The sequence below is a fragment of the Marmota flaviventris genome, chromosome 3 (genome assembly GCF_047511675.1).
Source record: "Marmota flaviventris isolate mMarFla1 chromosome 3, mMarFla1.hap1, whole genome shotgun sequence".
In the NCBI taxonomy this organism is placed as follows: Eukaryota; Metazoa; Chordata; class Mammalia; order Rodentia; family Sciuridae; genus Marmota; species Marmota flaviventris.
In genome coordinates, this window is record NC_092500.1 from 6,362,290 (window position 1) to 6,377,522 (window position 15,233).

The 15,233-nt window shown below is 57.1% G+C and overlaps 1 protein-coding gene across 2 annotated transcripts; it reads left to right on the forward strand.

Annotated features, from left to right (window-relative positions):
- The first annotated feature begins 179 nt into the window (after nucleotides 1–179).
- On the forward strand, nucleotides 180–10,688 carry LOC139705147 (uncharacterized). 2 transcript variants are annotated; one of them, XM_071609418.1, is made up of 4 exons: nucleotides 180–572; nucleotides 1,512–4,914; nucleotides 6,497–6,867; nucleotides 7,081–10,688. In XM_071609418.1, the coding sequence occupies exons 3-4, from the start codon at nucleotides 6,853–6,855 to the stop codon at nucleotides 8,128–8,130; spliced, it is 1,065 nt and encodes a 354-aa protein (XP_071465519.1). In that variant the 5' UTR covers nucleotides 180–572; nucleotides 1,512–4,914; nucleotides 6,497–6,852; the 3' UTR covers nucleotides 8,131–10,688. The 2 variants fall into 2 exon arrangements, with proteins under 2 accessions (XP_071465519.1, XP_071465518.1); XM_071609417.1 differs by having other exon boundaries at nucleotides 6,497–10,688.
- The last annotated feature ends 4,545 nt before the right edge of the window (nucleotides 10,689–15,233 follow it).

Here is a 15,233-nt window from a genome sequence, read left to right on the forward strand (position 1 = left end):
CCCTGGTGGGAACCCCCTCGGCCGGCGCCCTGGCTCGGGTCAGAGGCCCACAGAGCATTCCAGAACCATCGGGAGTGCCCGTCCAGACACGTGGCAGGAAGAGTGCACCTCCCACCTGGAACGGCAAAGCAACTTCCTGGGTGACACCCGGAGCCCAGCCAGTGGGGGCTGAGGGCCCCTGAGGGGAGCTCCAAGAAACCTGAGCAGAGGGGACAAGGAAGGAGGGACGAGCTCCCGGGCAGAGCAGAGGTGGCCGCAGTCGAGAGCGCAGGTGCAGATCCAGGCATGGGAGGTTTCTTTGGGGAGGACTGAGGGGGCAGCGCTGGGCTGGGGGCTCCATCCTCTCACCCAGGGATGTTGCTCAGGTGGCCTGTGCCAGCTGCCCACTTCATGGGCACAGGGCTGAGGAAGTTCTTTTGATTCAGGGGAAGAATTTGAAAGACCCCCCATAAACTCAGGAGAATAATTATAATAAACGTGGCTGGATGTCCAGCGCTTCGTGGTCCTTGTGCCTTCACGCATTCAGCCCGGGACGCCGCGGGGGTCATGCAGCTGCCGACAGTGGCCTCCAGGTCAGCCCCCGGGTGATGGGGGGGTCACTGAGCTTCGGGTGGGAGGAGTCCTTTTCCCCCTCAGTTTCCCAGGCACACAAACAGTCGAGGTTGGGTCCCCGAGCCCCTCCCATTTCCACCCCATAATAAGCCTGAATCTGTTTTAAGTTAAATGGGGCTAAATGAGGATACCAGACCCCCTGGTGGGAGTCACAGCCAGGAACCTATGAGGGTCTATGGGGCCCACAGGACTCTCCGTGGAGCCTGGGAGTGCCATAGTGTCCTGCTGGGTGGCCTAGGTCTGAGCCAGAGGAGGACTCTGCAGGGCCAGGCCCCAGCTGGCTCACACTGGGCTTGGCCTCTGAGGGCTGGGCGTTCCTTCCAGGCAGGAGAAGCACCCCCAGGAGGCCTGGGGTGCTGCCAGCAGCCCTGGGACAGTGGGCTGCTCTTCAGTGGTGGGAGGGGAGGCCTTCTGGGGCCTCTGGACTCCACCTGCCCATGGGGGGTGACACCTTGAGGAGCCAGCTGCCAGCTGTAGGGATTCAGGAGCAGGAGATTTATTTATTTATCTATCTTACGAAGACAATGGATTCTAAGCCAATTATTTCTCCAACTACAATATCATTTTACCTAACTTTTAATAATGTTTTAGAATTACCACTTTTACTTTAATACTACAAGTCATTCGTGTGACCATATATTGGATGGGTGAGATGGTCTCTTAGGGTCTAGCATTGCTCTTCCACAGCTCCCCGTGGGCCACAGAGCAGTAGTAGCTCCTGAGCCCGGCATCGAAGGCCCCAAGACCAGGCCCCGCCTCCCTCCCAGGCCATACCCAACTTAATTTTGCTATCCTCACTTCACCCTAGAAAAGTGTGTGGGTGCTCGATGCTTGAGCCATGTGGCTTGCGATGCACCCCTCAGCCATCTTCACCAACCAGTGCCTGTTTCTCCCCACAGTGCGAGATCTCCTCCAGGAAGCCTCCCGAGTACCCCTCCTCCAGCCCCACAGCTCATCATCCATGATTGTTGGGTTCTTGGCCTGTCCCCACCAAGATCTTGAAGGGGAGGGTCTGCTGGGGTCATTCCTGGAGGTGGGCTCAGGATCATATTGTGGGGGCAAGGCATTCATGCAGCTATGTGGGCGCTGTCTGTCCCTGCAGAGCTGAGGACCCAGAAGGGACAGCCCTGGCCTGTCTCTACCCAGAGAGTGCCAGTAAGAGATCCTTGGCCCCTGACCCTGACCCAGAAAGGCAGCCAGAGCAGGCAGCCGCAACCCCATCTGTAGGACTGCAGGTGGCCGAGAGTGTGCAGGCCTTCCCAGAGGGCCGTGTCCTGGAAATAGGATCCAGGAGGCAGCCTTGGCCCCAGACCCTCCTCGCATCCTGCCAGGCAGGGCCCCGTCCAAGACTGGGAGGGAGAACTCTGGATGCTCTGGCAGCCACCTCTGAGAAACTGGGCAGCACAGGGGCAGGGGAGGAGGCTGCTTTTCTCCCTTCCATGTTCTGGTGAGGCTGCTCCATCCAGCAGCCTGGATGGTAGGGGCGCCACCCTGCCCCGCCTGCCCCATGCCAGGCCTCTGGATGCAGCTGCTGTAAGGATTGAGGTGGGATCCAGCAGAGTACGCGGAGGGGAGGGGGGGGCTGAGGAACAGGAGAAAGGCTGGTTGCCCTCCAGGCTGGGAGGAGCCCAGCACCCTCACCCCAGCCCGCCAGAGGCCCCCACCCATCATTATGCTGTAGTCTTGCACCTCATCTAGGCTGGGAGAAACTCCGGGCTGCTGTCCAAAGGAGGCCAGGGGACCCAGAGATCCTCTTTGCCTCCCTCCTTGTCTCTGAGCCCTGGCCAGGGCTCTGCCTGGCTTCTCTTTTGCACGGAGAAGCTGGGTGGTGCCCGCCTCCTAACAGGGTTGTGACTATCAAATGAACCAAGTGGCGGGGAACCAAGTGAATGACCCGTGAAGACAATGGATTCTAAGTCAAGTCATTTCTCCAATCTTTTTACCTATCTTTTCATAACTTTTTAGTTATTACAAGTGTTATCTTTGCCCCCCCACTTACCATGTGGGGAAACCGAGACTAAGAAACTAGGTGGCAGTGTCAGGATTCGAACCCAGGCCTTGGCTTTCTGAGCTCAGGGCAGCAAGAAGGCTGGCTGGGGATGAGTCCAGAGCCAGCCTGGGGTAGGGGCATAACTCCTCACTACCTCCCCGCGCCAAGTCCCACGGCCCAGAGTCCCGTGTCCTCCCTGAGCCCCCACAGCAGCCTAAGGGGTCTGACCCCTGTCCTTCCTGGGCCTGATTCCTCCAGCCCCATCCCAGCTCGCCTTGCCTGATGCCCTGGCAGCCTCGGCCGCTGCCTCTGGGAAGGAGCTGGAACATTAGCTCTACACTGAGTTCTGGGAGAGAAGAGGGGGGACAGGCTCAGTGGAACGGCCCTGGGGACGGCCTCAGACCCTTTGCTAGTTTCTCGGCTTGTTTCCGGGACTGTGTTTTCAGAGGTCTTTGTCCAAGACTGAGGAGGACAATGCGGACCTTCCCTCTGTTGGGGGCACTGAGCGGCCGGCAGGGGCTCGAGCAGCCAGGCTGTCAGTGAGCCTTGCAGGCTGGCCGACCCGGGGAGGACAGAAGTCGGTTTCCCAGCAGGATGAGGACAGGGGAGATCATTTCCTCCCATTGGCGAATCAATATTCAACTTCTTGATTAAATATTAAATTGGAAGGTCCCCTCTCTGAGTGCCCAAGAGAGGCTGAGAGTGGGCGAGCGTGGGCCCTGCCCCTGAAAGTCTGGCTTCGTGGTTCACTTGTCCGGACCTGGGCCAGCCCGACACAAGGCATGCTGGGAATTCTGCTGTGAGGTTGAAGGTCAGGAAGGGGCCGGGCTGGGGGCCCTGACTCAGGAGTGACCTGAGCTTCTGCAGCGGGGTGAGAAGGGGTAGAGTGCTCACCTCCAGGGTAGCCATGACAGGAGGAAGCCAGGGAGGTCCGTACGGAGTGAAGGCAAATGGTCCTGAAGTCTGTCCTCACAGCCCTGGCCCACCTGCCCAAATCAGCTCCTCCCAGCCCCCGCCAACGTCAAGATCAGACAGGAGACCTGCCGCTGAGTGGCGGAAATCAAGTGTTCCCACTTATGTAGGTTAAAGTACAGCAAAAAGACCCCAAATCAAAAGGCTTAAATAATGTAGAATAATGCCTCATAGCGCAGTCCCAGGGGCAGTGCTCCAAGGTCAGTGGGGCCCTCGGCCACCCCCACATGTGGTTTGCAAAGTGCTCTGGTGGCTGCTGCTTCCCAGCTAATGGGGAGGAGGGGAGAGTGTCCAAGGCTAATGGGCAAATGTCTATTTTGAGATGGCCTCACTACGGGGCCCGGGCTGCTATCAAACCCTGCTCTCAGTGATCGTTCTCCCGCACCTTCTGAGTAGCTGGGATCCCAGGCCTGGGCCACCACACCTGGCTTCAAGACAAACGTCTTTAGCGAGGTACTCTGGAGGCTTTACTTGTCACTTCTATTAACGTTCTCCTGGCAGCAGGTACTGGGGATGGTGCCCAGCGCCGCACACATGCTGGGCAAGCACTCTGCCGCTGAGCCACGGCCCCAGTCCTTTTTATCTTTTGGGACAGGGCCTCATGATCCTCCTGCCTTAGCCTCCCTAGTAGCTGGAATCACAGGTCTGGGCCACCAGGCCCAGCTGGTTGTCATTTCTTGATCGGATGCTGGTGATACGTGTTTCTTGGTGGGAATCCACTGCTCTCGCACATAGGGTCTAGGGTCTGTGCATTTCCATAACATATACGTGACGACAGCCCAGTGGCCTGTCATCCTAGGTACTCAAGAGGCTGGGGCAGGAGGATCGCAAGTTCAAGGCAACCAAGTGATGAAACCTGTCTCAAAAAGAAAAGATAAAGCCGTAGCTCAGTGGTAGAGTAGCCCTGGGCTTGATTCCCAGTCCTGCAAAAATAAATGCGTGAATAGATAAATAAATAACATAAACATGGAACAAGAACAAGAAGGTAGTGAGGCGGGAGGTGGCTGCCAGGGGCCGTGGTCTAGGCCTGAATGTGGGGACGCTGGGCGCAGCCTGGCTCCTGGCCAAGGCCTGGAGGGGAAGATGGGTATCAGCTGAGATGAAATGCCAGGGCCTCCTGGAGCTTGGGCCAGCAGGGTCGGGACTGCAGAGTCAGGTGACGCCACAGAGAGGCCCTGGCTGGGTGAGGAGGCGGAGGCCAGGGGCCCCTTTTAGGGGGCTGCCTGCCCCCAGGAGTGGTCCTGGGGAAGGGGCAGCAGGTGTGGAGAGTCCGGAAGCCTGCAGGCCCGAACGCAACCAGGGCGGGATGGAGGAGCTCCGGAGCCGCGGCAGAGTGAAAGGTGAGCCTCTCAGAGCGCCAGGTCGCAGTGCCAGCTCCTCCTCCCCGGGGCCACACCACCAGCTGATGACAGTGGAGACTTGGCTGGTCACCGTACCCTCAGAGCAGGAGGGCCTGGGCCCAGGAGATGCACACAGACCGAGGGCCACCTGCACAGTGTGGGCAGAGCTGGGCCTCAGAGCAGCAGCTTTGTCTATCTGGGGCCCAGGATGCTCTTTTCCCTCCCTCAGTGCCCCCAAGGGACAGAAGACCCCACTTGCCTCTGCCATCAGAACATCACTCCTTGTAGAGCCTCGGGTGGGTCCCCTCTTGGCCCCAGCCCAGCCCACGGTTGGATGGGATGTGGTTGCCTGCTGAGGGGAGAATCCATGAACTGAGTCCCCGCGGGCCCGGGGACCTACACGCCCTTCTTTCCCATGAACCTCAGGCCTTCTGGGCCACTCAGGCCTTCTGCGCCACTCAGGACCCTCCAATGTTGCCCTGCGGCCTCCGTGCGCCAGGGCAGGGGACGGATGGAGGGGACAGGAAATAAACAACAACAGTGTGGAGAGGGGCCGGGCAGGCCTCCGGGAAATTCACCTCAAAACTTCCCTGAGTTAGTTGGGGGTGTGCGATCCCTGCTCCATAGAGACCCCAAGAAGGGGTCCTGGGGTCCCTGCAGCGTCGCAGGCAGAACAGTGTTCTAGGGCCCAGAAGCCTGGTCACAAACTCCCGGTGAGACTAGTTACATCTAATACGAGTCTCAGCTGCTTCCTCTACAAAGTGGGAGCAGGGGACCCAGCAGTCTCTTGTCCTGAGGTCCCCGAATAGATGAGGCTTTTCAGGGGCTAGTACTGGAAAGTGACCACAGAGATTTTTTTTTTTTTTTTTTTTTGTACCAGGGATTGAACTCAGGGGCACTTAACCACTGAGTCACATCCCCAGCCCTTTTTATTATTTATTTTGAGACAAGGTCTCGCTAAGTTGCTGAGGCTGGCTTTGAACTTCAATCCTCCTTCCTCAGCCTCCTGAGCTGCTGGGATTGTAGGCCCACACCCGGCACAACCACAGATTTCTAAGAGACCTGGATGGGACCAAGGGCTCTACCTAGCCGCCTTGTCGGGGAGCCTGTTTCAGTGCCTGGGAGGAAAGTTCCAGATGCAGCCTGGGCTCCACAGCAGGGCATCCACATCAGGAGGCCACATCTCAAAGTCCAAAAGCAATAGAGGCCCACATGGTGTCCCCATGTGGCAAGTGCCATCCAAGGGCAGGTGTTTGCCATGTGCCGACCCCCCCAACCCTCTGAGTGGGTAGCACGATTGTCACTTTGCCAAGAGGAAATGAGTGCTCAAAGAGGGCAAGTGGGTCCCTTCATACAGCCTCGCTCATGTGCTCCTGCCCCTGCTGCCCGGCACAGCTCCGTCCAGAGCACAGAAACGGCGGCCACCGGCCTGACACGGTGGTCCTTTTCCAGTCTCAGCCCAGGGTCCTTCAGGCACAGAAAGTCAGTGTCCCCACAGGCTGTAAGAGTCCCAAGGACGTGCCAGGCTCTGGAATAGCCAGGATCTGCGTTTCCTAAAGCTCCCCCCCACCCTCACCTGCAGGAGAACTCAAGGGCGACGGGGTCTCCGCCTCACCGAGGAGAACACAGTGTCCTGGGGACTAGTTAGTGGCCACCTCACAAATGGGAGGGGTGCAGACGGGGGGAGGGGGCACAGGCCCAGCGTCCTTCCACCTGCAAACACATCCGCCGTCCAAGTGTTATAGTTGAAGCTTCGTCCCGGGGTTTCATCAACTGACTTCCAGACCACGCACGTATGATCGAATCAAGCCTCTACTGAAGCAGCCCAGTGGCGACTGACCGGAACATACAGCTGTTCCCCCGATCAGCCCCGAACAATTGCAAGGGCGCTCCATATAAGCCTGAAAACTGCAAAAAGGATGTTCAGGGGTCCAGCCAATGCAAGCCAGCCAGGTACAGAAGCCGGAGAAGGCAGTCAGGTGGCGGGAAGCCTGACCAATCACAGTGAGCCCAGTCACCCCAGTTACAGAAACACAGCCCCGTTACCCTAGTTACAGAAACAGTGCCCCCTTAGGTAGTTCCGTGTTCTTAAAGGTTTCTAAAGTAAAAGGGAAAGGACATCTTGCCCCAGTCATGACCCTTCTACTTGGCCTGGTTGTTCTACAGGATGGAGTCATAAAACAAAATGGGGTCACCTTTGCTCCTGCTATCACACCAGCAACCAGCCCAAGGTGTCGCTGCCGGGAGATGGGCCCCCAAGTGTGGGGACGGAGGTCAGTGGCGCCTGGGGTCGAGGCCCTGGCGGTTCCCCTGCTGGCGGCCATGCCCACGCCTGGCCCACCCCGTGGCTCTCAGGCCTCCACCCGGACTCTGCCGGCCCTCGAGCAGCGGAGGCTTCAGGATCCCAGAAGCTGGCTCCACCAGAAGCCTCAGTGGACCCCAGGGAAACTCCTCCCCTCGCCGGGCGGGGGGGGGGCTGATGCAACATCCATCCGCCCCCACCCCCACAGCGGCTCCCAGGGGTGGAGGGTGTGGGCCACATGGACAGGCCTCCCCCGTCCCCTGGGGCTGGGCAGGGAAGGGGAGGGGCGAGGATTGATCTGGCCGCTGTGCTTGCTGCTCACACCTGAGGAGCAGACGCTGCCAATCTGGGTGCTGCTGCCTCGGGAGCCTGGGGGGGCCTCGGTGGAAGGGGTGCCGGCCAGCCAGGGCCAGTCTCTGAAGAGACACGCTGCAGCTGGTACCTGCCAGGGGGAGAGGGATTTGAAGCTGGAACTAAGTCCACTGCCCACTGGAGAGCCGTGGCCAGGGCGATGGTTCTGGCAGGACCCTGAGCAGATGAGGAGTCCTCCCTCCTCCTCCAGCCCGGGTCTCCTTCTAGAATGTGCCATCAGCAGAGCAAGACAGGCTTCCCGTGGGCAAAGGAGCAATGTGGTTTGCAGCACCCGCAGCAGGGTGGCCTTGGAGCTGAGGGACAGTGCCACGGTCACGAGCACAGTCCACCCCTCCGGTTCTCCAGCAGCTGCTCTGAGAGGCCCGTGGCACACGCGAGGGCTCCCACCAGCAGCAGCTGCCCTCCCAGGCTTCGATTCACAAGATGGACACTTCCTTAGCGCAGTCACCCTTGTCCCCGAAAAGGGACACAAAGTCCCAGTGATTCTGTACCCATCTCTGAGAGGGCTAATCACCCTCCAAGATTGTCACCTCCCCATGTGACTCCGCAACCTAAAGACCCTGTTTTAAGGTCAACCACCGCCATCAGTGCTTGTTGGAGAATTGATCTGGACAAATCAGCAGGTCGACCCAAAAAGCTGAATGGAAACGCAAGGCATCGAAAGAGAGGGACATCGCGGACAAGGGCCGCACCCTCGCTGGCTTCAGAACTGACAAGGGTCATTGAGACAGAGCGGTGCGGGCTTAAGGACAGACGGCCACCCATGGAACAGAGCACAGCCCAGAAATAAGCCCTTCCAGTCACCGTCAGATGAGTTTTGACAAAGTGACAAGACAGTCCGATGGGGAAAAGGGACTTCTCCACCAGAGGCGTGGGAAGCTGCGGCCACCCGCAAAAGAAGGCGGTTGGGCCCCCTCGTCACACCTCGTCCAAAAATTAACTCCAAATAGATCAAGGATTTAAACATAAGAGCTACAGCTATAAAACTCTAAGAAGAAAACAGAATTACTCTTCATGATTTTGGATTTGGCAATGACATCAGAAGCACAAATGGAACTGGGAGGGGTGGCACACACCTGTGATCTCAGGTACTCGGGAGGCTGAGGAAGGAGGATCACAAATTCAAGGCCAGCCTGGGCAACTTAGCGAGACCCTGTCTCGAAATAAAAAATAGAAAGGGCTGGGGATGTGGAGCTCAGTGGTTAAGTGCCCCTGGGTTCAACCCCTACCACCATCAATCAATCAATCAATCAATCAATCAATATGACCCAATTTAAAAACGGAAAATGGTTTTGAAAAGCCTTTCTCCAAAGATATGAGCAATAAACATGTGGGAAGATTTTTTTTTTCTGTACCAGTGATTGAACCCAGAGGGACTTAACCACGGAGCCACATCCTCAGACCTTTTTATTTATTTATTTTTCATATTTATTTATTTAGTTTTCGGCGGACACAACATCTTTGTTTGTATGTGGTGCTGAGGATCGAACCCGGGCCGCACGCATGCCAGGCGAGCGCGCTACCGCTTGAGCCATATCCCCGGCCCACCTTTTTATTTTTTGATATAGGGTCTTGCTAAGTTGCTTAGGGCCTTGCTAAGTTGCTTAGGCTGGCCTCAAACTTGCGATCCTCCTTCCTCAGCCGCCCAAGTAGCTGGGATTACAGCGTGCCACCAAGCCCAGCCGGAAGGATGTTTGGCATCATTAATCATTAAGGATATGCAACTCGAGGGGTGCAGTGCATAGGAGGCTGAGGCAGGAAAATCACGAGTTCACAGCCAGCCTCAGCAAATGCAAGGCACTAAGCAACTCAGTGAGACCCTGTCTCTAAATAAAATGCAAATAAATAGAGCTGAGGATGTAGCTCAGTGTTTTAGTTCCCCTGAGTTCAATCCATGGGACCCACCTTCTCCCTCCCCCCCCCAAAAAAAAGGATATGTGACTCAAAGCCACGAGTGGTGGCGTTTCACACCCTCTGGGACGGCTGTAACCAGAAAGCCAGACCAGTGACTGCGAGGATGTGAAGAAATTGGAACTCAGGGCATTGCTGGGGAAGGCGAGACGGAGTGACAACTTCAGAAGAACACCCTGGCACTTCCTCAAAAATTTCAGCCGAGTCACCACATGACCAGCACTTCCCCCCTCAGGTACGTCTGCGGAGAAACGAACACATCCACATGAGGTCATGAGGGAGCGTGCATAGGTGGCAGGAGGTGGCAGCCCAAAGGTGGAACCCACGTCAGAATCCGCCTGAGGAGTGTGTCTGTGAGGGCTTCGCGGCGAGGGTGAGCAGGGGGTCCGAGTGGGCCAGGTGGGAGGACACCCTCAGTGTGGGTGGCATCTCATCTGCTGGGGGCCCAGAGAGCAAGTACAGAAGGTGACTGGTGTCTTCCAAGCCCCAGATGGACTCTTCCTTCTCCTTGGACATTGGAATCCCAGGCTCTGTGGCCTGTGGGCTCCGGGACCTGTCCCAGCAGCCCCTTCCTTCTCAGGCTTTTGGCTTCAGACTGGGAATGAAACCTTCGGCTTCCCTGGTTTGGAGGCTCTGAGGCCTTTGGACTTGGACTGAGCGACCCAACCCAGATCCAGGGTCTCCAGCGCAGAGAAGGCCTCTGGAATCCCAGGAGCCAATGCCTCTCAGTAGTCCCCTCTCACATCTCTACACACACCCAGAGCTGGCTCCCCGGGGAGCCCTCAGACAGATGGGCGCAGCCGCACAAGGAGCCATCATTCAGCAATATGGAATTTTTGAGATGGGGGTCTCACATTGTGACCCATGCTGACCTCCAACCCTCGGACTCAAGCGACCCCCTCCTCAGCCACACATGCTGTGTGATTCCACTTACAGGGAAAAGTCTGCGGCTGGCAGAACCAGAGTCAGAGAGCAGACCAGCGGGCTGGGAGGAGGGTACGGGGCTCCTCTGGTGGGCACAGAGCTTCTTTGGGGGGCACCAAAAACGTAATAAAATCAGCATGCTGTGCAGCAGAACTGCACAACCCTACCACCATAATAAATAAATTAAATGACCTGATTTAAAAATGGGAAATGGTTTTGAAAAGCCTTTCTCCAAAGATATGTGCAATAAACATGTGGAAAGATTTTTTTTTTTTTTTCTGTACCAGTGACTGAACCCAGAGGGACTTAACCACAGGGCAAATTTTAGGGCACGTGAATTATGTCTCAGTAATGTTGTTATTGAAAACATACATACATGTGTGTGAATATGTATTTATATGTTGTTTTCTTTCCTTTCCTTGGTGCCATGGATAGGGAGTCCCACGTGGCCAGTGGCAGTCCCAGTTTCCAGCTAAGTGGAACCCAGGTTGGTCCCCGGTAGAAACACCAGGAGGGACACCGCTAAGCCAGCAGAACGTCGAGGTCTGGGAACAGGAAACAGCTGTCTGCAGGATGCCCGGCTGTGGTCACGCGTCCTGGCAGGGGTCTGTTAGGGGATCGGCCGCTCTCTGCTGCGGTGCACTCTCTGTACCCCGTAAGCCAGAGCCCCACCTTGTCGTGTTGCCCCCCCACTGAGGTCACAGCTGAGTGGTTGGTGGCGCTGCCAGCATTCTGTTGGGCCGGCTGTTCCCGGTGGAGGGACATTTCAGAGATAATAGCATTCTAAAGGCCACTCTACCCTTGAGGACCCACGCTGGGTGGTGATGGCCACACAGTTGTTCTCTGGAGGCCTGGACAGCCTGGTCAAGAGCCTGGGGTGCAACCTCCAGCCAGGCTGAAATGGAAAGTGGGGGCTCAGGCCGCGGAGTCAGCGGGCAGGGAGGGGGGCGGCGAGGGAGGCCACAGAGATTGGCCCCAGGGAGGCTTAGGGAGACACCGCCTGGCATCTCCAAGCCTGCAAGATCATGGTCAAGATGAAAGCGAGCGTGCCCCACAGTGGGGAGGACCTGACTGAACTTCTAAATAGTGGGGGAGCCTGGGGTGCAGCTCAGGGCTGAAGCCGGCCTGGTGCCTGGGCTCTGGGCGCCGCCTCAGCCCTGCAGAAGCTGGGGGGGGGGTACATTCAGGTTGTGCATATTTGGGCACAATTAAAGAATAACTAGAATAACGCTGGGGACGTGCGAGGCGAGGTCCCAGGAAGTCGCGGCTGTCGTGACTAAGTCGTGTCACAGATGCCTGTCGGTGCCGACTGGACTCAGAGACAGAAAACCCAGATGGAGAGACGGAAGGGCCTGCCCTGTTGCCTTCGTCATCCGTGTTTTAATAGCAGTCTGGAACTTTCTCACGGCCAGACCTTTCCTGGTCAAGAGAAACCCATGACCACAGGGCAGGGCGATGTTGAAAACAAGGATGATGTGGGTCTCCCTGGCTCCATACCCAGCTGAGTCACTTAGGATAACAGAGTGTCCTCCCAGTGCTGGAGGCGGCTCCCAAGGTCACGGCACTGGCAGACCTGGTACCTGCTGGGGGCTCAGCCTCTGCTTCCCAGATGGCACCTTCTGCCAGGGTCCCCACGGGCAGAAGGCACAAATGGGCTCCCTCAGCCTCTCTCGGAAGGGCACCAATCCCACTCATGAGGGTGTTGGCTTTTAGCCATCTCCCCAAAGTCCCCTCCTTACGACGGCATGCCAGATCATGTTCCCACATGCAAGCCTCAGGGGGACATTCAAGCCACAGAACACGCTAGCCTCACGTATGACCCGGACAATGATGGCCGCAGCACTGACAGCTCTGAGCTCTCTCTCGGCCAGGCACGAGGGGGACACTTGACAGATGCTCCACTCCCCCCCGAGGAAGGCGCCCCCCTGACTTGATTTTACTGTTTTTACCAGGGATTGGACCCAGGGGTGCTTAACCACTGAGCCACATCCCCAGATCTACTTTATATTTTACTTAGAGACAGGGTCTTGCTGAGTTGCTTAGGGCCTCACTAAGCTGCTGAGGCTGGCTTTGAACTTGCAGTCCTCCTGCCTCAGCCTCCAGAGCCACTGGGATTAGAGGCATGTGCCACCACACCCGGCTTATTTTTTATTTTGAGACAGAGTCTCTCCAAGTTGCTTAGGTGCTTGCTCACTAAGTTACTTGAATCCCCAAGTCCCTTGAACTTGGGATCCTCCTGCCTCAGCCTCCAAAGTTGCTGGGATTGCAGGCATGCGCCACCGCGCCCGCCTGTTTTGTAAGGTCTTGAGGTGTCTTCTAAGTCAAGAGGCTTCACTTGCTCAGTGTCTACTTCTTTCCCGTTTGGCCAGTCTGCCTCCTCTAGAGAGGCGTGAAGAGGATCGCTCCACCCAGGAGAGGCTGAGCCTGGGGGTGTGCCCCTGAACCCCGCCAAGCCTCCCTGTGCTCAGGCCTCTGTGCTGGGCCAGGGCTGGCCTGTCACCCTCCTCTGTTTCTGCCTTTGCTTGACCTTGTCCAGGGCCTGGCCTCCAGCCCTGACCCTGCCTTCTCTTCTGTCACATGACCCCATCTCCTATCCCAGGAAAGTCCCCCACTTCCCATCAGACCTCAGAGAAGTCAAATGAACCTCAATATTTCTTCACCAGGAAAAGCTACATCCTAACCAAGCTGACTGGGAAAAACAAGACTTCTAAAAAAAAAACAGTCGATGAAAATCCCCTAAACGGGCTGGGGATGTGGCTCAAGCGGTAGCACGCTCGCCTGGCATGCGTGCAGCCCAGGTTCGATCCTCAGCACCACATACAAACATGTTGTGTCCGCCGAAAAACTAAAAAAATATTGAAAATTCTCTCTCAAAAAAAAAAAAAAAATCCCCTAAATGATTATATTTTGGCAAGGGAAGAGAAAAAAAAAAAAAAAAACAGCAGTATTTCACAAACTGGATGTCTGGCCATTGCAAAATCGTCCTCAACTCTCCCAACTTCCCGGAGAGACGGAAAGAAGAATTCGTCCACAGCCACTCCTTATTTCCATTTGGGTCTTCAGTGCAGGCCCAGGTTGGTTTCAGAAGCACAGAAATGAGGTGGAGGGAAACAGCTCACATGCTGAAACAAAGGAGAGAAAACATCTGCATCTAGTCCATCATCCAAACCCTTCAGGGTCCTGCAACCCTTCTCTGTGCCTTGACACTCAGCCTTCATCTCATGGTCCAAAGCTGCTGCTCCAGCTCCTGCCCTTGCACCCTGACTCAGCCAGCAGATCTGACCCAGAGATCACCTGTGCTTTTATCCAATTGGCTAGGCCTTGCTTACCTTCGTCAGGGGCTACCATGCACCCATCTCTGGCCTGGAGAGGCAGTCCGTGAAACCAGACGACCCAGGTCTGGATCACGTTCAGCTCTGTGACCATGAGTCCTCGAGTCTCTGGCCTCCATTTTCTCCTCTGTGAAATAGGAATAATACAGACTTCTACCTCCCAGCGTGGGCAGGGGAATGGATGAGCAAGGGTGCCAGGCAAATATCAAGCTCTCACATTCTTTATTACTATTCTTTGATGAGTCGATGAATGAACTTAATCGTCAAATTGTAAGGTAGACAGAAAAGTGTAAGATGAACCCCACTCTCCAGGAGTGAAATGGAGTCATTAAAAAGGTTGCTGGGGACACAATAGGTACAATTGTTTCCATTTTACAGACAAGAAAACTGAGGTTCAGGGAGTTAAGTAACCAGCTCAAGGTCAATGTCACCAGTGTCAAAGCAAAAGCCCAGGCCCCAACTCCACCTTCAGCACAGCTCCCTCGTTAGAATTCTGCACTCAGTGAGGTGGTATTTCTGAGGGTACAGGATGCTCTCACCAGGGAGGAGGCCCTGGTCCCTGCTGTGCAGGACAGTGGGCATGAGACCACCCAGGCTTCCAGTAGCTGGGCTTCTCTGGCAGGATCTGCCTGGGTCTCACCTGCTCAGGTGCCTGGCCTGCCCAGGCCCTGCAGGAAGTCCCCTGGGAAAAGTTGGCTCACCCCTGCTCGCTGGTCAACTCTGGGCAGGCTGGCTCTCTGCGGGCCAGGAGGGGCCTGGCACTGTGCCTGAGACAAGCAGCTCCTCCCTGCTGGAGGAGCCAAGGAGCCAGAAGTTGCCCCCAGGGGAACCAGGGTCAAGTGGAAAGCGCAGGAGGGGGGGGGGGGGTCTGGTGTCTCGTGAAAGGATTTAGAAATGTCCAGGATGTGTCACCTTCTTTGTGCCAGGTCCTATTCTTGGCGCTGACTCCCATGACCTCATCCACCCCAGCAGGTGGGGACTGTTGTCACCCGGGTCGCTCAAGGAAGGGCCTTCCAGGCCCTGGGCATCCCCTGCCCTGCAGACGCCTGCTGGGCCCTCTGCCGTGCTCCGGCCACCAGCGAGGAGGAAATAAACCGGGAAAGGCGATGTCCCCCGCCCGCGCGGGCCCACAGCCTCCCGGACGGTCCGCGCTCTCCCCGCGGCCTCTCGCCCCCGCCGAGGGGTCATCTGGGGACGCGGCGCCAACGTCCCCCGCAGTCCCCCAGACACACCCTCCCGCGGGGGCCACGGCGGGCCCGTGCTGGGCGCCAGGAAGGGGCCGAGGGTGCGGAACGCGGGGCTCAGGGCTGGGGCCGGGGACCGAGGCTGCGGGTCGCTGGTGGCCGAGGAGGTTTTGGACGGAGCCACCGCAGAACCCGGAGCCCTTTTCTGGCTCGGGGGCGCCCCCTGGAGGGCAGAGCCTTCATCGGGTGGGGCGGCCGCCCAGGACCCCAAGGCCCCGGCTCCTCCGCTCTGTC

What these genes read in the sequence shown, in the direction of transcription:
- LOC139705147 (XM_071609417.1), top strand. Translation starts at nt 7,048, where the DNA reads ATGACCCTTCTACTTGGCCTGGTTGTTCTACAGGATGGAGTCATAAAA.